At 39.9% G+C, this 24,444-nt stretch overlaps 1 protein-coding gene across 3 annotated transcripts in view; it reads right to left on the bottom strand.

Moving 5' to 3' along the window:
* LOC111562838 (protein unc-13 homolog C) overlaps nt 1–24,444 on the bottom strand; it is a 118,137-nt gene that overhangs the window by 46,115 nt on the left and 47,578 nt on the right. For all 3 annotated transcript variants that reach the window (XM_055009273.1, XM_035944146.2, XM_055009280.1), the window contains exons 12-17: nt 24,244–24,407; nt 19,453–19,609; nt 18,943–19,011; nt 7,738–7,827; nt 6,510–6,638; nt 253–386 (exon numbers count right to left, since the gene is read on the bottom strand). In XM_055009273.1, the coding sequence (XP_054865248.1) occupies nt 253–386; nt 6,510–6,638; nt 7,738–7,827; nt 18,943–19,011; nt 19,453–19,609; nt 24,244–24,407 (743 nt within the window). The remainder of the gene's footprint in view (nt 1–252; nt 387–6,509; nt 6,639–7,737; nt 7,828–18,942; nt 19,012–19,452; nt 19,610–24,243; nt 24,408–24,444) is intronic.

Genomic DNA, 24,444 nt, shown 5'->3' with positions numbered 1-24,444 from the left:
CATTGCGTGAATAGCTCAACATAGATCAGCTTCTGTTGCTGTGTGCTTTCACCATATTTCTTTAGAACTTCAATTTAAAGAGATGCTAGACTAATAAATTAGTTAGAAGCAGTGTTCAAAGATAAGAAGGATATTTAAAAAGCTGGTGTTGCATTGCATTAAAAGTGCAATTTGAACATGTATTTGATTCAAATTTTGGCTTTAAAAAAATAAATAAAAACACATGGATTGTAATACTAAAGAAGTACATACTGGTTAATGACAGGGGTGTAAGCCGTCCGGTCCTCATCGATTACAGACACCATGAGAGTGATGAGTTTTGGCCAGAAGTCCAGGTTTTTTATCGATGGGCCCTGCTCCTCTCTGGGAATGTCCTGCTTCCGGCTCTGCAGAGAAGGAAAACTGAGTGGTGAGGTTCATGTTGAAGCAGTAAATGTGATGAAAACAACATTTGAAAAGAGAAAGCTAAACAAAGATGGATCTGGCACGTTAGTATTTTTATGCACCTGAAGCTGCAGTCAGTAAAACCGGACAGAATAAGAACTGAGGGGCAGGAATTAGTATTTAGTGTGAGTGCAATAAAACTGAAAATCTTCAATTGAGGAATGGTGATTGGACTCCAGCTCACCCCAGATCCAAATATCAGATTCTGTGTGTTTTGCATCTAAATGTTTTCATGAAATATGTTTTTTATTTTAGAAATGGATGGACAGCATTCAGATCCTGTGATTACCAAGTAGCCCATGTATTTCCTATCATTGTTAATGGCAGAGTTAGCCACTGTAAAGCAAGATTCAAATTATCTTCATGTAAATTAGAGAATCACTGAGAAAGATGCAGCATATAGTCCAGCATTTACCATTTCATCTCGCTAATATCAGCCTTGCTGTTTAGTATTCTGTTCATGCATCACTAATGCAAACCAACATCTCTTAGAAAAAGTCTCTTTTTATTGTGAAGGACATGCGGTTTATTGGTTTTCTACTCAAAACAAGCGAACAATTTCTGCATTTTTCAGACAGTGGATTAGTTTTAGATATTGTAGTGCGTAATGGCATAAGAGCTGTTAGATGAAGAGTGGCAAGTTACAACCCATAACATTTCTCAGCAAGGGAACCAACTCTGTTTTATCGTGTCCTGCTGTTATGCAAAACAAAAACTTTGACTGTCTAACAGGAAATCCGATCACAGCTGCTTGCATGATAGAAAAGTGGAGATTATTACCTGAACTCCCTATTAAAACAACATGAGTTTGTTTGGCTGCACCGGAAGAAGACACCAGTAGTCTTTTCTATCTGACAAACTAGCTGCATAAAGAGTATTTTCTCTGACAGCTGTAGCATTAAACTACCATCACTTACTGGATGTGTTGTCAAATCAAGCAGCACCGATATCTTAAGGATGCAATTTTTTCACTTCAAAAGCAACATGGTGAACATGTGTGTATGTAAATGCGGGTATGTGACAAAATCTGTTGCAGAAATCTCTGTTGCTGTACTCGAGTGAAAGGTGCTGAATCCAAAACCTCTCACTGACTCTACCATCTGTTCACCCCACACTGAGTGTGACCGCACTCATCTCCCGTCAGCAAGTAACTGTCCCAGTCGTTAAATCTGCCATAAACAGGTTCCACAGAAACAGAGAAAGGCCACGAGCACTGAAAAATAAACACAGCTGAGTTCCCATAATGCCACAAACTCACACATTGTGACAGATCTGCATCATATACGGACACGATTACATGGAAACACACCTGAGTTCTTATGCACACCGACAGTGACAAATGCAATCTATGACTGTGGGCCGTGGGGACATACAGTATCCTACTAAGAGGATGCAAAACACATTCTCTCATTTGTGTGTGCAATTCTGGGAGGAGCAGAAATGTATTTCTGATGAAAAGAAAATTCTGTTAAAAATGAAACATGTTCAGATCCGGTATTGAATAATTTAGGTGGAATTATTTAACAACCTTTAGCATATTGACTTTGGTATAGCACACAGAGGAGACATTGTAGGGAGAGCTGGGGAAATTGGAAATACAACATGAGTTAATTTATTCTCAGTACAATCCTCGGACTCTAATCAATTGCTACAATAATCAACTGTGTCTGATGACGCTGATTCTTGTTTCCAATGCATGGTGATGCAAAGCATGTTATGCTGCTGCATATCTCAATGACATTGCATTTGGAAGTGCTTTGGAATTTAATCTCACAGGAACATGGAACACAGATAGGGCTTACAAATGATTCTGCGACAGTCGATCATGTCAACCTGGGGTTCACTACTTTAATCTTTGAGGGTTGGGGCTGCAAAAGTTAAGTCTATCATCTAATGTGCCATACACATGGAAAGAGATTACTACACATTTCACTGGAGGTTCCATCACATGGATCATATTGATCAAAGGCTCATGAATTTCTAATTTGCACATTTTTAACACTCTATGGATGAAACATGCAAACTACACTGGTTTCCAGTGTGAAGGTAACAGGGAGTCTGAAATGTATATGAGGCAGAATCTCAATGCAAAGACTGTGTTGGGACTTTAAGCTGGACTCAAGACAACCACCATTCGCATGTTCTCAAAAAATACATCATCTACAGCATGTGCTTCGTGAAGTGATGATAAATGGCTGAGAACGTGATCGTAAATGAAGAAAGGCAGTATGAGTATGAATGACCAATTGACTTGTTTCATCAAGTCAAATACTGAGAGGTTAAGATGTGATTTCCGTGTTTGGATCAAAGTCACATGAACTAGCACTTCAATCCATTTAGGTCCCTAACACACAGTTTGCCAGACCAAATTTGTGATGCTTGCTTCAAAGAGAAAGCGATGGTTTTGAGAGGCCTGGGCAATCAGGGGGAGATGTGCCACTACACGTTGGAAGGTGAATTGGAAAAATGAATATTAAAAGAAACATCTCTGCAGGAGGTAAGTCAGCTATGCTAAGCCTGCCTGTGTGTGTATTTGTGCGTATGTGTCTGCATAACTATATGCATATATGAAGGGCACTGAAGGTTGGATCTTCCCTGCTAAATTGGATGCAGCATGTATCTGACTAAAATGTAGTGCAGTGTCCCTCTGCTCATTGGTATTCACTTCAAGTGGGTACAAATACATCCTCAAAGGTGATTAAGTGGCCTGCTGTCTTTTTACAGTCAACAACACACCCATGGGCTTTACTCTCAGCTGTAGGTGAATAAGGCACTGAGCTAAGAGTCCAGCGGAGTTTCACTACCTCTGGTGCACGGGGTGGTGGTGGTGCACCAGCAGAGATATTGCTAGCAGAATATTACTCCTCTAGAGGGTAGCTGGTGGTTTATGTTTATTGTTTAGCATTTCCAGTCCCTGTGTGGGAGAAATCAGCATTAGCATACACTCGCTCCTCATCAATTCTCACAATGTGACACAAATTACAGAGTCTCTGATTGAAGGATGTTCTCTGAGAATGTGATCAAATTCCCAAGAGAACGATCTGCGTGAGGAACTGAAACTGCAAAGATGCATTCCAAGGCACGGTGATAAAAGGTTGCGTGTAGTAGGTAAAGGAGAATACACGCATTTCCTGCAAACAAACAGCATATTCTCCAAACATAGTTAAAACCCACCGCTTGGGTATTGTTAGCAAACATGTTGGTAAGAGACAGACATCAAATCAATTTGAACTGCTTGCTTAGTAAATGGGGTCCTCCTCAAGCTCCTCTGTGGTTCTTCACATAAATAGGCACAGTGGATTAGAGCCTGTGCATGCCTGTCACCAATCACCAACCTGCCTCTTCACGACCAAATTACATCCATTTATCTGTCTCCTTATGCATTAACATTTGCATAATGCATAAGTATGTGTGAATGTATTGTATATCTTTACAGATGCATGTGCACGTTACCATCTGATCCGTGCACCATCATTGCAGCTCAACTTTCCTTCACAGTGAATGAACCAAAAGAAAATTGCAATTGTTTTTTTTTTCCTTTTTTCCTTTTCCATGATTCCTTTGCCCTCTTTCCAATTCCTCTTCATCTTGCTTTTGAAAATCCTCCTTCTCTTTACTGCCAGGATTTAAAGAAACAGTTAAGCTAGACTCCCTCTTTCCCTCCTCTCCACAGAAGACGCCCAGGCAGAAGCAGAGAGCTTTGTTGTTATGTTATGCAAGATGCCTGGAATATTTCACTGCTTGCCTGGCCACTGTGTCAGCTCTTGTGTCGCCACACTCCGTCACTGTGAGCAACTAGAGAATTGGGGTCTGAGAAGTGTGCTATCTGCTGTGTCAAAGGCTACCTAGCGTATGTGAACATAATAATTTATAGCCACGGTGTGGCTTACTTTGGGGTGAAGCTGATGTCTTTTTCCTCTTCCGTGGAGGAAACATTGATGGAGAGGCTGTCTACTGTGAAACTGTGGTGGACGAAGATGTAATTAGCGCAAGTGTCTATCTCACAGGTTTGGTAATTGCTTACAACCCCGCAGGCTGTTTAAACAAAGGAAGATTATTATTCAACTTTTGAGCAGATAGCACCCTATTACGACCTAAAAAGACATTATCTTCTGCGGTGTGGAGGCCATTCTCCTTGGGAAGTAAACCGTAAAATAATCAGGCGGAGCTGCCTGTTGACTGATTATTTACTCAGGAGAAGCCGAAGCACAGGTAAACTAGCACATTATGCATCTGAAAAAGAAAACTTTAACTGAGGACTTGGTGATGCCTCGTTTTTTGAATGTGTGAATATGTGAATCTCTGAGTTCTTAATGAGTGAATATGCCTTCAGGTGCTCATAGTGTAATATTAATACATAATTAATATTACATTCTTTCATGAGCAGGCCGTGTGACATCACATGCTCATGTGAGGACAATACATCATTCATGCTGGTTCATATAATATTCATGTGGACACTTGAAAAAGCCTGAAAACAGTGATGATTTCCATCAGATAAGCGCAGCCTGACGCTCTCTTTCTTCAAGGTTCAAGGCTGAAGTTGTCCATGCAAAGTTTGCAACAGACACCAGGTACATTTTAGTGTCTGGGAAATGTTAGATATACATGATATACATATTAATAAATTCCAGTCATGTTGGATTGAATGTATATCTTCACACATCACTAGGAAGCACACTCGTGAACTTTTTGATCAACTGAAGCTTGAGTTTCCACCAAGAGTGTCTCTGAAATAATACCTGCATTCAACAGTAATGCATTTTTCTGGCATCATCTCTACATTTGAACAAGCTACATCACTTACTTTATGGAATGATGGAGGTAATAGGATCATGAAGACTCCATTAAATGTCAGTTATCTAGTTATTGTTGCCTGTCTGCCTGGGTAATTACCAGATGCTCAGCTGCTTGTTTGCAGATTAAGTTTGACTGCGCAAATCTGTGCAGTATCCTATGAGTTATTCTCATTAAAGTTTAGCAGCTGTTGCTCACACTGTGTGTTCAGATATGCAGAAAAGATGATATTAAAGAACCATTACGTTAACAATAAAGACATCGCTCCACATTTTTATTTGAATGCTTGCTGTTACCATATGTGCACTGTGATTCTATTCTTTGATTTCTGTGAATTGGCCAGCAGTGGGGAGAGCCACAATAAGCCCAACCACAGGGAAAACAACAAAAGAGCACTAAAGTTGAACAGTTGGGACACAGCCACACCAAAATAATGATATACAGATGTATTTGTTTACATTAATATGCAGCTTTTAAAGCTCTCTTGTAGAATGCGCAAATGCCCTTTGCTTCAGTCAAGGAGTTTTTCAAGTAGAAAGTACCTTAAAATGAGTGATGATGATGAACAACTAACTAAACAACTTACAAAACATAACATTATGCAAAGTAAGAAAGCAGGTGCAAAAGGTAAATCTGAAGGAAGCATCTGCATGTCCCCATTGTACGTTTGCATCTCTACTTGCCTCCCTGTTTTCTAAAAAATACAACAGCTGTCAGTGTTTTGAAAAGAGAAATAATACTTGATTGGGTCAAGGGTTTGAGTGACCAACAAGCCAAGCTTCACCAAGCGGTTGTGTGTGGTCGACATGCCTGCAGATGGTACTGTGTCAAGTTTTGAGAAATGTGCAATTATGGGACAACACAGGTTTGCAGATGCCTGGCAGCAGATCCATGCAGCAGGCCTCCTTTTCATTAAACAACCTGGCCACTGACACCACTCATATTTTTTGACATAAATGAATGCATGCACAGCTACAGTACAGTAACTCGTCCTGCCCAACTTGTGTTATAGCTAAATCCAGTTGGTTTATAATTGGACTTTAAGACGGTGAGAGATATGGGAAGTTAATCCAAGTGAGTATTCAGTCAGCATTTAAGGTGTGAAAGTGTTTGGTGTGCATCACTACATCTGCAAGATGAAATATGAGGAATACAGAGATCCTAATATTTTATCACCTTGTGGTTGTGGAGTGTTCCTGTTTACCAGTAGAGACCCGACTTTAATGTGTTGATAAATGATAATAGTCAACAAGATATAATCTGATTACCTGATCGAGGAGCTGGTTGTACAGTTCATGACAGTTATCAAAGATGTATTTGTACGTAGAGTCTAGGCATGCTTTCACGCAGTCCTTCACCACCATACTGGCCCTCGGTGGACTCTGGAGCTCTTGTACCTGCAAACACACAAACAAACACACACATACATACATGATTAAAGTCCAGGAAGTTTGCTTTCAGCGTTAGTTCTTCCTCTAGGTGTCTAAACACTTTGCACCACATAAAAATCCATACAAATTATCCAAATACTGTTTCTAATGCTCCCAATCCAAATCAATCACAAATGCAAAGTCTGCTTTACGATATACCATCAGTGATAATGTAGTGCTATCATATTACATGTTTGAAACATTTATACAAGATATCACTTCCTTGTGGAAAAAATGGCAGCCTACTTACATCTATTATGTATAACATAATTGACATGTGGCCAGACTGGCATTTAAGTGCATGTGCAGTATATTGTATAGTACCACTGTAACTCCGGTTTGTAAGCAGCGGCGCGTACTGTATACACAGTAATGCTCAGCATGGGCCTGGCACAGAGTGAAAGCTTTGGCAACCTAAAGTGACAGTTTTCATTCCTTTGCTCACAGCTGCCATCTTAGCTATGCCTCAGCGCTCCAGCACTACAACCCCACTCCCACTAAAAGAGAGCCGGATGGAGCCGAGCTTTTCATACAGCGAGAGACAAGTCGGTATATTGTTAGAGGTGAGAGAGGAAGAGGAAATAAGGCAGTGCTGGAATGATTTTAAACATCGTGGTCTCTTGGCGAATGCAGGTCAACACAAAGACAACCCCACCGCATTAGCCTTCAGGCATGGAATTGTGCAATAATAAATTATTCGGTTTGAATGCTCAGTGTTGTTGCAGGGGACAGGTTTTCAGGAATTATGAGTTTGAATTGATTTCACCTAAATGAAACGTGCCTAAAATCAATTTGGGTTCCTATTCACAATTAAATGTTAGGAGATTTAATGGCTGTAACCAACAGTGAAGGTGTCTGAGTCACTCAGTCCTTCTGTGACAAAAGGTCATAACTCAGATATACATTACAGGTATACAAAGGTTACACACTGTTGTGCTCCATCATCATTTATCACAATGTTTATGCTTCTTTCAGTTTCTCTTAAATCGAGTGCTATGCTCCCCCGTCACTCTTTAAATTATTCACTGCCAATCAACCTTCACACACACACTCACACACAAGCTACCTTCATCCTGAAGAAGGTGATGCTGGTCAGCAGATCAACGGTGGACTTCAGATCTTGGAGACGCTCTGGGTTTCCTGCAGGGAAATTATCCTAGAGAAAAAGAAAGAGAAGAAGATGACATGAGGGGAGAGGATATGTTGTTGGTAGCACGCTTGTAACGTCACACACCTCCATCTACCACGTCACATCTCTTAGGCCAAAACATTCAAATTGATTACAGAGCAATGGCCCAGCAATCATAACCAAATGACTGTCTGTCTAATCGTTTAGTGGACAAGGGAGGTCTCTGCTGATGAAAACCTCTATTTCAGGGCCATGAAGTCATCAGGCGGTGCAGAGCACCGTGACGGGGAGCATATAAAGCCCTGACAGCTCTGAGGAAAGGCATTGCTGCCCCATACATTATCCTACTTCTCCTACTCTCTCAGTGCTTTAATAAAATTTTGCTTGTTTTCTATCCCTCCTCTACCCTGTCAATAAATGCACACTGGAGAATCGGGAAATAGAGCCAAATCTTAACAGCTGCCTGCAAGCTTGACAGCACAAGCACAGTAGAGCCCTATCTGAGATCAAGGCCGATCAGCAGAAGCAAAAGTCGGCTGACATCTTCAGGACGTGAGCAGTGTAGGGAGTTTTATTGGGTTGATAAATGATTCAAGATGACCAGATTCCAAAGAATACACAAAACAGACAACGGAGTTTTCAGGGACAACTGTTGAGCACAACCCGGAAACTGGTCTCAAAACTAGACAGCAGAAGAAAAGCATGTGGATGGCCTGTTAAAGCTTCACAGACAGACAGCAGTCCACTGAGAGCTTACGGTAGTTTTCTCTAGACCAATGATTAATAGGAAAAGTCAAGTTTAGAGGTGAAAGTGGAGTCCCAATAAAATAAACAGCCTCCAGGCAAACAAGCTTGACACACATCCTGCATAAGCCAATGTGGACCAGTTATACTATATTTGGCTGCTGATGTGAAAAAAAGAGAAGAAAATCGGTACGAGCTGCTTTTTCCCCTTCAGATAAAATGCTGTTTGCATCGCTGCCTTTTTTATGAACAATACAGTTGTTGGAGTATGTCATCATTTGTTTCTAGCTGAGAGACTGCACTCGGTTTCAGTTTTAAAAAGGAATTTGGGCATTCTGTGTCATCCGGGCCCCAGCAGACTTCTGTTTTTTTACAATTACAGGGAAAGAAAAGACCTTTCTGCAGCTACTAGTCTCACCATCACAGCATGGAGCCAGTAAGTGCCATCAGACACTACCTTTTCTTTCTCTGCTGACAGTGGCATTTCTCTTACAATAACCTCCAATGTATGTAGCCTTTGAATACAAGGGAAACCATTTGTCTCTTTCAAACACGGACTATATACTTTAGCTTTACTGCAACCTTGAATATTGTTGTCTGCGTATGCACTGAAATCACAGTGTCACAAAAGCAACACACAATATGTGTACCATTAGTGCATTTTCTTGTGTAAGAAGCGTAGCTTGTATAGAGTAAAACTAATTGAGACTGGGATGTGATTTTGTTGCTAAATAGTGACTTTGAAACATCAAGATAATCCGCTGAGGCTCCTGCATTCCTCAAGTAATGTCAAACTAATCTGTGCTTTCTTGCTTTTCCAAAGGGGTAATTAACAACTTTATCTAGGAGAAGGAAATCACCCTAGAAAGAGCTGAAGCTGCACCCAAAAAAGTGTGCCCTTTTCAGTATTCTCAGCCTGCCTTTCAGCGATAATGTAAGTCTGATCCATTGATGGTTATGAAATTACATGATTAATTCAAATTGCACTCAGTGACATCTTATAACAAATTCCATACATTTCAATAGAAAATTCTTCATATTTTAGCATTTTCAGTGTGTTAATTCCCATGGTGGATTCTCAAAAAGTAATCTGTGTAATTATGATGATTGAAGTCAAGTAGTCAAGTGCTTATTGACCCTCCCTTTGGCTGCTGCAGTGGAAGCAGCAGCAGCTGAATGTCTACATACAAAATGTTATGAACTCAGGTACTGATCTAATCTGATTGATGACAATGTGTCTTGACTGCAGATGACAAGGCTTCTCAAATATTATCGTACATCCATGTAAGGCAACGAGAAATTGGACGAGGTTAATCTGACCTATAATCACTGCTTCTGTAGGAGACCAGAATTTTAGGGAAGTTTAACCCTCTCAATCACAAGCAGTTTGCTCTCGTCATATTTTTCCTTACTGTGGGATCAATTTTCACTGTAGTATAAAGTTCTGCACAACCATGGCTAGATGTAAAGAAAGCTCAAAGATGTCTTTTGTGCAGTATGATGCATTTATGATGTCATAAATCACATAAAAGAAAGATAAGAAACAGAACATAAATTGCTTTGTTTATTTTCCAATAATAGAAAAAAAGGGAAAACAACAGAATCAACATGTAGAGCATTTTCCCATGTGTCCATGGGTGTTACCAATACTTGAAGAAAATGTTGGCTAGACTTACTGTAGATATTTTACTAATACATTTTTATTTTGTTTCCATAGTTATCTCCTATCTGCTCTGTGTAAACACAGCCTGCAGTTCAGCCGCAGTCTGTGATTTTTGGACATGTGTCTGTCACATCTGAGTCACTAGTAACTTAATGGTTGAAATGAGGAGAATGGCTATATTTACTTTTTTTTTTTTTTTTTTTTAAACAGAATCTGGTTTGTGAAGACGGTTTGTTTTTTCATTTTTAAATTACACACATAGAATGAAGCAATCTTGATGAAATATCACGATTGCAACCTTCGGTTTAGACAATTTTCATATCAGAAAGGCACGCCACAAATGAGTATGTTGGAAAGTAAAAAATCCAACAATTCTTTCAGGCTTGAACAGTTTCTGGCACTGATAAATGGTGTAATTTTGGGGACTTTTTTTAAGAGGAAAGGCCTTCAAACCCTCTGAGCTTAAAACAGCATGCAGTGCACTTGTGAAATAGTAAAGTATTAACCACAAAATACAAGCAACTGTAAAATGTAAGTCAGCCTCTCTCTATTGCTGACAAACATCTAATTATGAGTCATTGGTGTTCAAGAATGCAGATCTCAATGTTAGGTGTTTCTAGAAACATGGTAAAAAGAACTTTCTGCAGCTTAAACTGCTACAATACCTGAAAACTCAAGAACTCGAACTTCATCCGGAGGAAAAAAAGGGGGGAAAAAGGAGGAGGAGAAAGATTTATTGCCCACAAGCAGACAAGCATACTGAGAAAGCATCCATCTCTGAGCCAAAAGTAGAGACAACATCAGCACTGCCTTGCAAAGTTGAGAGAAAGTCCATTATAGGACGAAATGAGGAGTGAGTGATGCTGATGAGCTTTAAGTTCTTTGTCTTTGTTCTAGTCTACATTGACTATTACGTTGGGCCGGTGCCTTCACTGACAGCAGAACTCCAAAGTGATCGCAATTTATCATCAAAATGGAAAAGCTCAGCACTTTATTTTAAAAAAGGGAAAACAACAGAGCAAGCCAACCTTTTACAACTTCAACTGTCTTTTGCAATTTAAAATTTTAGCTCTGATGTTATTATATGCAATACACTGTGCAGCTTCATAGTTACAGTGAAGAAACAATACTGTATTTTAACATATGAATATGTCTTTTTATGTGATGTAGCATAGAGTTGAAAGCAACAACCAGAATGGAAGACTGCTGATATTGATCTGTGCCCATTAAAGAGGATAACTAATGGGTAAAAGGTTACTGGTCACACGTCATTCTTCTCCAAGATGATGAATGATTTCGTGACTTGTTTTCTATATTTTTCTGCCCTTGTGAAGCATTTCCCGATGTGGATTTTGAAAAGTGTTCCATAATAAAGGATTACGACCATTAACAAGTGGAGGGAGTGCAGCTAATCAAGTGGAAAAATAGTCAAGCGCTGCCAAAATAGCACTGGTCACTCTGCATTCTGACCTGCACTCCTAGGTGAAGGCATATGTTTTGTTACTAAGGACCTGTCTTTATATTGGTATAAAATATAAGTTGTGCACTTGAGGTGCATACATTACATTTTTTGATACAAAGAGTGCTTAACAAATTTATTAGACCTACTGTCATAAAAAAAAGAAAACACAAATATTTGAGAAACCTATCAAAAACTTGTTTCAAAATAAGAATTGGATTATTGTTTATTATGCAAATAACAAACTAAAACAATTAAATAGTCCTTATTCATATATATTAACCAAAAATCTTAATACTTTGCACGACTGCTTTGGATGAAACTTTTGTGTCATCTATTTTTGAATTCAATAAATCCCAGATCTGTTCAATAGGATGCAAGTCTGGACTTTGATTTGGCCAGCCCATTAATTCCAGTATTCCACATTCCTTCTTCTTGATCAACTAGTCTCTGCATAGCTTTGGAGGATGCTTGGGGTCATTGTCTTCTTGGTATATGAACCCACAACCAATCAGGTTCAATCCAGAAGGGATTCCATGATGCACCAAGATGTTGTGGTAGACCTTGTTGTTCATGATACCGTCCATTTTAACTAATTTGCCCATGCCATTTCCACAAATGGAACCCCATTACTATAATGGAATCTCTGTTTCACTGTGGGTACAATGCATCTAGCATCAAAATGTTCTCTAGCTCTTCTGCGGATATAAACACGATGTTGCTGACAGAAGAGTTCAAACTTGGACTCGTTCTTCCAGATTACCTTCGTCCAGTCATCTACAGTCCTCACAAATTTTAGGCGTTTATGGATGTTTGCAAGCCTCAATAATGGCTTCTTAGCAGATATTCTTCCCTTTAAGCCTCATTCCTTCAGTTGTCTGCTTATAGACATTCTGGAGACTTTCTCTGACTCTGATCTAGAAATCTCTGCCTGAAGATCAGCAGTGGTCTTCTTTCTGTTTCTAGGACCTAAAACCTTGAGGTGCCTCACATCTGTTTCAGTTAGCTTTAGTTTTCTGTCTCTTCCTTGGCACATTTTGAAAATCCCAGTATCTGCAATCAAGTCCAAGTCATACTTGACCACACTGTGAGAACACTGGAGTAGGAATTTCAGCTGAATTCACGTTCTTATAACCACTAAAACTTTTTTCTTTGTTCAGGAATGTAAGCAATTAGCTGTAATTTGGCATCTCAGTCAAAAAATAATACTGTGCTTTACTATTTTTTTAGCTTTTTTGTAAAACAGTACATTTGAAAATTCATGGATAACAATAATTATATTTTAGCATTAAAGATATCATTTTGATTAAAGAGCTTGCACATACTGGTAGATTGACCAATACAGAAACATAACAAAAATATTCTGGTAATCAGCAGTACTGTTAATTTAAGGCAGCGGTGGCAAACACCTTACACCTGGTGGTGGTCTAATAAATTTGTACATAAAATTGGCTATTTAGTGAATGGAAGTTCATCTGTTAACTTTGACTCAAAGTGGCTTAGGTAGTTTTCCTATTCTGCAGAACTGAAATGTTTAGGAGGCCTTGAAGTTTTTCCAGGCAAGTCCAACTGATAGGAAACTATGTAGAACCAGAATATACTAGAAAGATCAGATTTCTCATCTGACTTGGGAATGCCATGGGATCCCAAAGGAGGAGCTGGAATATCTGCATTAATGTCTGGAAGCTGCTGCACTGTGACCTACCTCTGGATGAGCAGCAGTAAAAGGACAGAGAACTAAGCCATGTATATATTCATCTAAGGTATGGAACAATGAATATTAATGCTTCCTTCAAATTACTTTAGGAACAGAACTTTACACATTTGTGAGTTCAGTGCCCTTTCTATAATTCCTTTCTTTTCCAACACAGTTGGCACAGAGGTTTCTTATCTTTGACACTCTGTGAAAGGTGATACTAGCTTGTCGTTTCTTATGTGGATTTTTGCAATGTCTGTCATAAATTTCAAAGTCCTAGCTCTGGATTATGCAGGTTTTGCTCTGCAAAGAAGACGATTACCCCAAACATTTGCAACAATGCCGATGTAGCTTTTGTTCTACAGATATTTTCTTCTTCCACAAACTAGAAAATTGTATTTTTCTGCCATATGAGGATGACAGAAGCTGGATAAATGCTTCTGTAGCAGGCTGTAGGGAGCGTTTGTCAGAGTATATCTCGTCAATGTCTCAGCACAACCTTGCTGATATTATCCCCAACGTATCATTATTTGTCCATGTGATGCTTTATGAGCTTCATTAGCAGGTCATTGTTATTGAATAGAACACAGTCCTACTGTAGAGAGCTACAGGTACAGTATGGATCGACTCTATTGTTCTCACTGGTGGAGGCAGTAGGAAGCACCACACAAAGCAACAAACCAGTTATTTGCATTAAGTAACCATGTCTCCAAAGGCTCACTGTAATACAGCACAGAATTCCATTTTAAAAGAATAGCACACAACTCCCAGCAGTGCTTACCGAACAAACATCACTTTATATCAAACTGCCCAGACTTAACCAACAGCCCAAATCCCTCACAGCATGCTCTGAATACTGAGATCTTATGTTCGACCCAGAGAAACTTGCAAATCCCAGCTGGGACAGATTGGCTATACAAGGTGTCATCGTGTATCATGGCTGTTAGAATAAAGTTGAAAGGGAAGAAACGCATATGTAGCAAAATGTGGAGTGGCAGCTGCACCACGGTTCCCTCTCTGCTGATTCAAACCCTCTGTTTTACAAAAGCAAACTCAATCTCCCTCAGAATGTCATTATAGGGAAATCCATACGGTGAACGGGCGGAGCAGCCAGATCTGAATCTTATTACTTTCCAATAGTGGCAGGCCGGCTCTGTGGGATGGCTTCACCAAGTGAGAGAGCGAAAGAGAGACTATATGTGTGGAGGTGGATGTGTGCGCATGAACCACTGGTCTGTGGCAGTTTTGACAAGAGAGCAGCAGGGCAGCGCTGGCAGGTGAAGTCAATGTGATATTCTGTGACTTCTCTCAGTAAACGTGTCATTGCCAGACAGCCAGGCTATCGGAAAATAAAGGAGGCCATCTCTTCTTCACTTAACCCTGTCTCTCTTTCTCTGTCACCCACCTATGCCTTTCATTCTTCGTCTGTTTCTCCACCCCACTCTTTCAAAATCCATCTCTCCCCCCCACAACTGTCTCCCTCTTTGTCCAAATCCCGTCTCATCCAACTCCCTCTCTCTGCTTGTTTCATCCACCTCTGTCTCCAGATCCTCTTTATCCCTCCCTTGCTATTTGCAACTTCATTGTCTGTCTTTCTGAAGTCCTCTTTCTCTCTGTCTCGTCCTTCCTTTTTTCTTCATAGGCACACAGCAGTATCTGCTGCGTTCAGGGTGTGTCTCTGCAATCACACATGGCTTCACACAGAGAGCAGTGACAAAAAAAATACAGAGGAACCGAAGCAATCACCCTCTCAATGACACGTTGCCTTTTGTGTCACATTAAAGGTGAGAGGGACATCTTTCAGCCACAGTTCAGTGTGTCATGCCACCAGCTGGGGAGAGACGTGTGGAGATGTGTGTGTGTGTGTGTGTGTGTGTGAGTGTCATTGTGGGTTTGTGTGAGCATGTGTTTGTGCAGAAGAGAGAAAGACACAGAGAGAAAGAAGAGATACATGTTTGCATTATGTCTAAGCACATTAGTATGAATGCACATGTATGTATACAGGGTCAGGCAAAAGTGTACATCATTGCGCGCGTGCGTGTGTATGTGCGTGTGTATGTGTGTGTGTGTGTGTGTGTGTGTGTGTGTGTGTGTGTGTGTGTGTGTGTGTGTGTGTGTGTGTGTGTGTGTGTGTGTGTGTGTGTGTGTGTGTATAATGTCTAACAGGATTAGCTCTCCTGAGATTGTTCTGGAAGATTATGTACTGTACAGCAGCACCTTCAGTGGCCTGAGTTTCTTCATTTCACAATTTCTTTGGTTTTATTGGAGCCTATGATCATATATTTCGAGTTTGTGTACGGTAACAATGTTTTCGTTGTTTTTTCTTCATTGGGGGTAAATTGATGAGGTGTGCTGGAGTCATAGAGTCATTCAAACATTTCATGTATCATATTCAATATAATTTAAAAAAATAACAATTATAACATTTTTTAGATTAGTTTTTATAATTGTATTCAATATACGCCACAGATATGTTATCTATCTATCTATCTGTGAGCCAGCAGCAACAAAACATTGCCAAGACAACATGTCCTGGAAGACACAGACAATGTGCAGTTTAACCTCGTAATGTATCATATTAATGTAAAAAAGTGACAACTGTTCACATCAAACACGTCCATGTTATGCCTGCAACACGTCAACCAGAAAAATCCATATAAAGCACAACTATCAAGCTTGTAGAGCGATGCTGCCTGACGCTCATCATTCAGTAATAATCACCAAACAAACAACCATGAAGTATGAACCGATAATATATGACAAATAAGCAAGTGCGACCGACTCTGCTGGGTGAAATATGTGAAATATCTTACGTACGAGCACAGCTGGGAACAACATTTCCCAGCATGTACTTGTATGTAAGGGATGGATAAAACACTATGTGTACATTTCAGGGGCTGCACAGTGGCGTAGTGGTTAGCACTTTCGCCTTGCAGCGAGAAGATCCCTGGTTCACGTCCCGGCTTTCCCGGGATCTTTCTGTATGGAGTTTGCATGTTCTCCCTGTGCATGTGTGGGTTTTCTCTGGGTACTCCGGCTTCCTCCCACAGTCCAAAAATATGCTGAGGTTAATTGATTATTCTAAATTGCCCGTAGGTGTGAATGTGAGAGTGCTTGTTTGTCTATATATGTAGCCCTGCGACAGACTGGCGACCTGTCTAGGGTGTCCCCTGCCTTCGCCTGAGTCAGCTGGGATAAACTCCAGCCCCCCCGCGACCCTAATGAGGATCAAGCGGTGTATAGATAATGGATGGATGGGTGTACATTTCACAATATACAGACCAGTTCACAATGTCACTCAAAAATCAGTGTTCCATGAATTTGAATCAATACCTCTCTAAGCCAGTGTCAATAAAAAAGACTTGGACTTGTTATACTGCTGTTTTATTGGACAGGATTAACTTGCACAGGTAACAAGTAACATAAAGTATATTGCCTCAGGGGATGACATTCTAATAAATAATCTTAACCCTGCCTACCAGTAAACTAGCTCGGGGTTTTATTCAACTGGAAATATAGTGTATACTGTAGTTTGGCAGTTTCTCCTTCTCCCCAGTGTGCATTCACCTGATTATTGCCGTGCTGCTGCAGTATGTAGATTAAGTAGTTAGCAGTTCATGATGAGGTTTCTGACTCTGGATACTGCAGCTGAACCATCAAACTATAAAGTGTGTCTCTTAAGATGTTTAAAAATGCATAGCATGGGTGCAAACATGACTGGCTCAGTTATAAAAGTATTTCCTTTTTATGATTGTCACAGCCAAATTTAAATCATTCTCTAGATGTTACACTCTAAAAACAAATGTTTAGGCTCAACAAATTAAAAAAAAATGCAACAGTCCGCATCAATCTATTTGAGATATGACAACTTATAATGAAACAAATTAATAGAGAGTTCAAAAAATGTGTCTTTTCTCTTTTTTGAGGACTTGGAATCCCTAACTTAAGGTAGAGAATAAATAGGTTATCAAGAAATTTGATGAATTAATGGCCTTTATTTTGCTTTAAATCAGTTAATATAGAAATAACTCATTTTGAATTACACACAATATTTAGTTGATGTATTCTCTATCAATATTATGCCAGCGCAGTTCATCAAAAATAATATTTGCAACCTAAAAGCCTTATCTAAATCAATACATTTGATTTTTTTTTCTTGGAATCATGCATTTAATTGAGCAATGTGACAGATGTATATCTTATATATAGAAACATGAAGCACATCACCTATTTTACAGATGTTTACAAGATGTCTATGAACTAACTATAGGAGTTTATTGGACTACAAGGACCATCATTTGTTAAAATGCCAAAAGACTCCACTGACATTGGGTTGACATTGTTGCCTGATTATGGATATTTATGTTTCAGGCTACACTACATAGCCGCAGTCTGATGAAAACCACAAAAAGAGTCATTTACCCTTGAAATCATTTGAAGCTAAATTTAAATCAGTCATTTCTGCTGTTAAAGAGCACTGTGAAGGTACCACATGGAGCCCCAAACATTTATGGAGTGATTTACTAACCTGCTTGGGCCTACAGCTGAAGGCCATGATTTATGTGTCAAGATGCATTTAAATTTCTAATTTCTGCTATTCCATGTTATACTTTTGCCTTTTCACTTACTTTTCTGTCACAGCAGAAGACCACAAAGCGTTCAAAGCCATTTACTAAGGTTGACAATAATACAAGACGGGTGAATGCGGCACATGTGACATTATTAAATGTCATCCTTGGTATGGCATCACCAAATCTGCAATGACTTTTACCTCATCTTAATCCTAATATTTCATAAAAGACATTTACACTTGGCATTAACGTGCATCTGTGTGTTTCAGATATGAATATGAACTGTATCCACTCGGCATTAACAACAAAGTGTAACAGTATTGCAGCTCCATGACAGATAAACCACATAGACAACGTAATACAGACAGAGGTAATATCACCTGGAGGCCTACATAAAGTAAACCAGGTGGCAGGTAGTGTGCAATCAACAGAACAGAGAAAAATACAATAAAATACTAAAAGTCAGTTTCAATCCATTGACACTCACTAACTTCAACACAAGCCCAAGGAAAACATTGCTGCATTGGTCCTGGTTATAAATCGTTTGAAAGCACAAAATCTCCACACTCATGTTCCCTAGTCGTTCCTAAGGAGCAGCATTAGTTTTTTGTACTTTATAATAAGAGTGCAAACACAGCAAAACAGCAGCTTTTTACCTTTTCTATCATCTATAGGGGCAAACACTGCTTGAAATACCATATGCTGCACACTACGTTCACTCTAAGAGTCCAACGAACAATATGCTTCCAAGCATTTAGTCTTTTTCAAGATTAAAAGTTCAAATGTTAAGAGGTTTAAGGATGTAAACAGTGAATACAGAAATCTAAGCGGCAACCAGCACTTTCACAGCAAACAGAGAACTGCCCCTGCAGTGTGTGAGGCACATTTTAATGTCAAGGGGAAATGTGTGCCTGTGGACAGTATTTTAGCTTTGACAGCAAACAGTAAAGATGACAGAAGTCACAGAGACAAACATGAACATGATTTCACGTAAACACTTCACACTTACCCGATATTTAGAGAGGTCGATCCTCAACGAGTTATGCAGCTGGTCCAGTAATTTGACAAATTTCTCCCTCTGTCAGAATCAGAATTGCATGATTTAGTTCAGAGTGTCACCACACCCAAAGCATTGTGCCCAAAGATTTATGACACTGCATGGCCTGTAGCGTTGCTGTGCCTGCAGTGATTCATTTTTACTTCCTGGAACAATATTTAGAGGTTTAGCTATACTGCCAGACTCGGCTTACTGCCTAAAAATATTATTTGATGCCTTATAACATTAGCTTATTAAAAGTTAAAGTGGAAAGCACTTCTGAGATGTTGATTTTGAACTTGCTTTAGACAAATAACCGAGAATTACTACAAAAAGAAGCGATGTCAGCAGTTTAATATCGAGCTGTAAAAACACAGGAGCTGTTGCTAAAGTCTAACAGGAGAGCACTATCACTATACCCTGTATATCACTGCAGTAACGACTGTGGTTGCTGGACAACAAGACAATAACAGATGCACTTACCCCAAAGTTAGAGGCAGCAAATCGGTCTGAGGCGGAGGCAGTGGTTGTGGTGGTGGTGGTGGTGTGGGCAAAGTAGGCGTTGATATTAGCAAGCAGGTTGCTCATCACTGCTGGCACACCGGGACACATGTATTTGGCGGACAGACAAGAAAAATGCCTGCAGAGGAGAACAAACGGCTATTATCCTACAACAAATGGCTCAGAAAATAAAGAAATTAGACATCATTTCCCCACCACGTCACAAAATACAAACACACAGACAATTGGAGACTCATTATCCGCTAGACAAGCCCAGAGAGAAGGTTAAAGAGCTCAACATGCACTGAAGTCATTTTCAAAAGCACAGTCATTAAAAAGTGCATACATATTTACGGAGATAAGAACAGCATTCCTTGAATCTATATATATAATTCAGAAGTACCCCCTGCCCTGCTTTTCTGTATTAGCTTGCAGTAACCAAAAAAGAAAAGAAAATCCAAAGTGAGCAGACATACTGCAGGACATAATTGCTTTATTATTTTCGCCTTCTGACTGCTGAAGAGAGAACATATTTTAATGTTCCGAACAATTACTTCTATTGGAAGAGTCAGTGCGTAAATAGTCCACTGCCCTGTTCATGTAGTAAAAAAGTGTCTTCAATGACTATCTGCAACAAATTATGTCATAAATCAGCGCTGTACAACCTATACTATTACCGCCATAAGACTGCAGAGCAATGGATGAAGCAGCGAGCTTGGATAGTAAATCAAGGGATTCTGTGGGGGCTGAGATGTAATCATATCCAGAGCAGCAGAAGGGGAAATTTTGAATTTTACTGACTCCCATTAAACTTGTTTGCTTCATTCAGTAACAAATACCAGTGAGACAAACCCAAGCACAGTATATTTACTTGTCAATTTAAGTGTTTTCCACTGAGGTGAAATCATATATTTCAGCCCAGCAAAAACTAGATCTCAGTGTTGTGTGGAATTTCTAAAATTACACAAGTCATCTTTCCCAGAGGAAGAGATGACTTGTGTAGGGGTCCTTTACTGTTGCATACTTGATATGTTCTCTTTGAGTAAATCTTGTTTCCTTTTCTCTGTCTCTGGCGTATTTTTAACTTGGTTGACACTCAGTGAGAGAGAAGTATTACCGCCTCGGATTTGCCACGATCTCTTTCTCTTTCTCTACCCTCATCTGCAACCGTACTACCCAGCAGTAATTAAGCGCTGGAGCCTGAGAGGCCTGGTTTGAGCAGGGATCTCTGCCTGACTGAAGATCATATGCTCATTTTAACACACCATCCTGCTGCATCACAAGCCACATGGAAAACCTCCTACATCATGACTCACAATTACGTAAAATAAACATGAAGACCGCTCATCTAGATGCACATTCATACAGAAGAAAATGATCACTGTTCTAGATAATAAAGCACATTGAAAATTCATAGTTGTAATATTCTGTACGTTTACTGGAATGCATTTGACACGTCATACACATGGGCTTCTGTGTGAGCCTCTGGCGTAACCAGTAGCAGCCAAACATCTGGTCGAACTGGACACTTTTTACAGTAAAGACGCCGGAGAGCTCAAAGCAAGAAAAAGTAGGCTAAGCTCTATAAATATAGCATTTGTTTATATGCTTATTCTTCTTCTCTGTGGAGAAACAGATTCCCCAACATTCTGCTGTCAGAACACTACTACTGTGCTTTACCAACATGCTGTTCACACCACACCTTCTATACAGGCATGGTTTTAGCGTATGTGATATGTGACTGTTACGTCTAAAGACTACAAGAAATTAAATTACACTATTTATCCTTTCATCTTTAGATATAAATTAGGCAACATAAATTGATATTCATTTTTAATATATTATAGAATACTTTGGGAAAATAAATATTTCCATTAATGACAGGCTCTATGTGACCATAAGCACTTCAGTGCTGGATGTTGAGCTTGGAGTTTGGAAACAGACATTTAGAAACTATAAAAAATCTCGCTCAGTGAGTCATTGCTTCATAAAGGCACAGAGTAAAGACTAAAGATTACAGATTTACTCCCTCTCCTGAGTGGAGCCCTTGCACACACACACACACACACAAATACACAAACATGTTCTCATCGGGAGGCCTATTTAATTACTCTGCTTTCAGCCTCCAAATTACCCAGGAGCACTTGGGGTTAGGCGAGCAAAGGGAGTGATGCAGAGAGAGTGATGATGGCATCCGCTGAATTCCCATGGCACTTTTAGAGCTGGATCTCCTGAGCCAGTTTTCAAGAAGGAAGACATTGGTTTCCCCCAGTGTTACCCTGCTTTGGGTTTTACCAGCGGATGAGACATGCAACACACAACCTCACGTGTCATTTTATGGTTTCAGATCGCTGGACCAAATGAGAAAACGATGATGAGAGATGAGGACAGGGAGGAGGGAGGTGAGCAGGGCAGGGAGGGGTGATGGAGTGAGATGAGAAAAAAACGAATATGAGGGAGGGGCATGTTGGGAGTTGTTGTGGGGGGAACCGGAGGGGGAGGGAGTCGTCGCAGCTGCCGTGATTTATGCAGCCATCATGTCAGGAGTGACTGGGAGTGAAGGTTCTATGATGAAGAAAACGGAAAGGTAGAGGCTTTCATAAATTCCTGATAAAGCATAATAAGGGGATATGGGCAACGCTGGGCTTAAACAAGGTTCAAGCCCGAAGCATTAACTCCACCTGATAAAGCTGCTAATAAAGCCACTGACTGCTGCACTTGTGTGCACTCAAATAACCCAGACCATCCCTCATATGCTGCAAAACACTGTCATGCTGAAACAACTACCTGTCACCTAGCAATGGCACACCACTTTTCTTTATCAAAACGATCAGATGCATCAAAAACATTTATATATTTATGCTGCTGTTTCTGCTGCACTCCTTTCTCATTTGGCTATTATATGTATTATATAAATATAGGGTGTTTGGGATGTTGAAGGCTGGTAGAAACAGTTAAAACCAGTTTTACTAAACAGAAACCCAGTGACGTGTTGGCACTAAAGGGCAGCAAATGAATCAATGAAGGATCTGTCGTGGAACATAGGAGGTAAATCCTTATCAGTATGAGAGTAAAAGGTAAAGGGATCAATATATTGTTGAGGGCCAAGTGGCAAATAATGTAAAATTCAGAAACAGGGAGATGCAAACCAGCAAGCACACAAGCAAAACCACATCCAAAAATCTACTGAAGGAAAGCTTCTTGTCTCTTTTCGTTACTCAACATTAAGAATATGACTTCTGAAAGCACTGCACGTTTCTAAATTCATAACAAATCTTGACCAAATGATATTTAAACTAGAAAAGAAAAGAAATTTCCCAGTTTTGTGTCATCTCAGGAATGCACATGGTCAGGTTTTCAAATATGAAAGCACAAATGTGAGCTGAGCCTTCCATTCAATTTGCCAACACAATCTGTGTGTAATTAGTGTCTGATTTACTTAGGCAGCAGCTAATTACATAGTGAGCTACTGGGACTGCCCAACGAGGGCATTCTGCAGGGGGAAGAACGCTCAAAAGGTGCAGTTTGGGGATGACTGGAGATTTTCACAAAGCAGTTCAGAGTGAAATCAAAGTTATGAAGGAGGCACTCAATAATTCATTATTAACTGAATAATGATATGTGATAGAAGCCATCAGCAAACAATGAGCAAGAGCTACAGACTGAAGCACTAAGCTACTATCTGTATCGGTTTACTTCAGTAAAACATCCGTGTTAAATTTGGTAAAATAATGGTATATGGTAATTCATTTTCAGTGATGTTTTCAGTTGATTCAGTGTTTAACTGCCTACAAAATATACTGAAAGACATTTATAATATTTAATTTTAATCAAATTACAAAACATGATTTGTACCAAAATCCCAGATCCCAGACTGCCTTAGGCCGTACTTTTAAAATGAAGTTTGGCTCATCATCCTACGAGAGATGACACAAAAGAAATTACTAATTGTATAAAACTGCCAAAAAACAACCAGCTATAAACTATCACGAGAACGAACCCTAATTGAAGCCCACACCAGATTGTTTGTGTGATGTAGATAGTGTCTAATATCTCCAACCATTGTTAAAAAGGTTTTTTCAGAAGAGTGCACTTGCAGGAGTTCATGACCAGCTTAGCGTGCATAATAAATGCAGAATCTTTTAGGGTAGAGCAGAATCTATTTAGGTGGCCCACATAAACAATCTTTTGGAAATTTCTGCATCTGAGGGATTTAGCAAATGTGGCTCTAAGTTTCTGCTGTGTAAAAACAAGCAAAAATAAATAGAGCTGAAGCAGCCACTAGTGAACTGCAACATAGATACATGCAGACTTCTGCAGTGGTTCCCATTACATCAGCAGAGCACAGTGTAAAATGGCATTACATGACCTTGATCGATATTTAATGATTTTAATGTTTCAAGTGGTGTCTTTGCATGTGCTTGTGTGTGTGGGGTGTGTGTGAAGGAAACAGAGATATAGACATTTACGGATGGAAGAGGTTAGGAAGGATCAGAGAGACAGCGACAGACGGAAGCAAGGCTGTTAATGTGTGTCCATGGTCAACGTGACCAAAGCAGGTAAGGAGTTTTCGTTTTCCAGGACACCAACAATTAATCAATTAAACTTAGGAGCTCGATAGTCCTCCAAGCTCTGATTCTGCTGAGGAGACATCTTTACTACTCCTGTTCTCCTCCTGCTCTCCTTCCCTCATCTCCTTCTCTCCTCCACTCTGCCGAATGAGACAATGACAGATTGGTGAGGTAAAAGGCCATAGATCAGGGTGGTACTAACGTCATCGCCTGATAGATGGACTCCACTCCGTATCTCATGGCGAACTCATCCACTATCTCCTGCGACACGTCGTCAAAGTAGACCTTCCACGCCTCGTCCCCTTTCACCTGCGGGATCTTCACCACCCCGCTGTTCTTCACCTCGGTCAGGTAGTGGAACAGGTTCTGTGAGTGGTACGAGAGATAAGACCGAACAAGTTCA

This window comes from Amphiprion ocellaris, chromosome 1 (genome assembly GCF_022539595.1).
Source record: "Amphiprion ocellaris isolate individual 3 ecotype Okinawa chromosome 1, ASM2253959v1, whole genome shotgun sequence".
Lineage (NCBI taxonomy): Eukaryota > Metazoa > Chordata > Actinopteri > Pomacentridae > Amphiprion > Amphiprion ocellaris.
The sequence above is the reverse complement of the archived record's forward strand: the minus strand, read 5'-3'. Positions and strand labels throughout refer to the sequence as shown.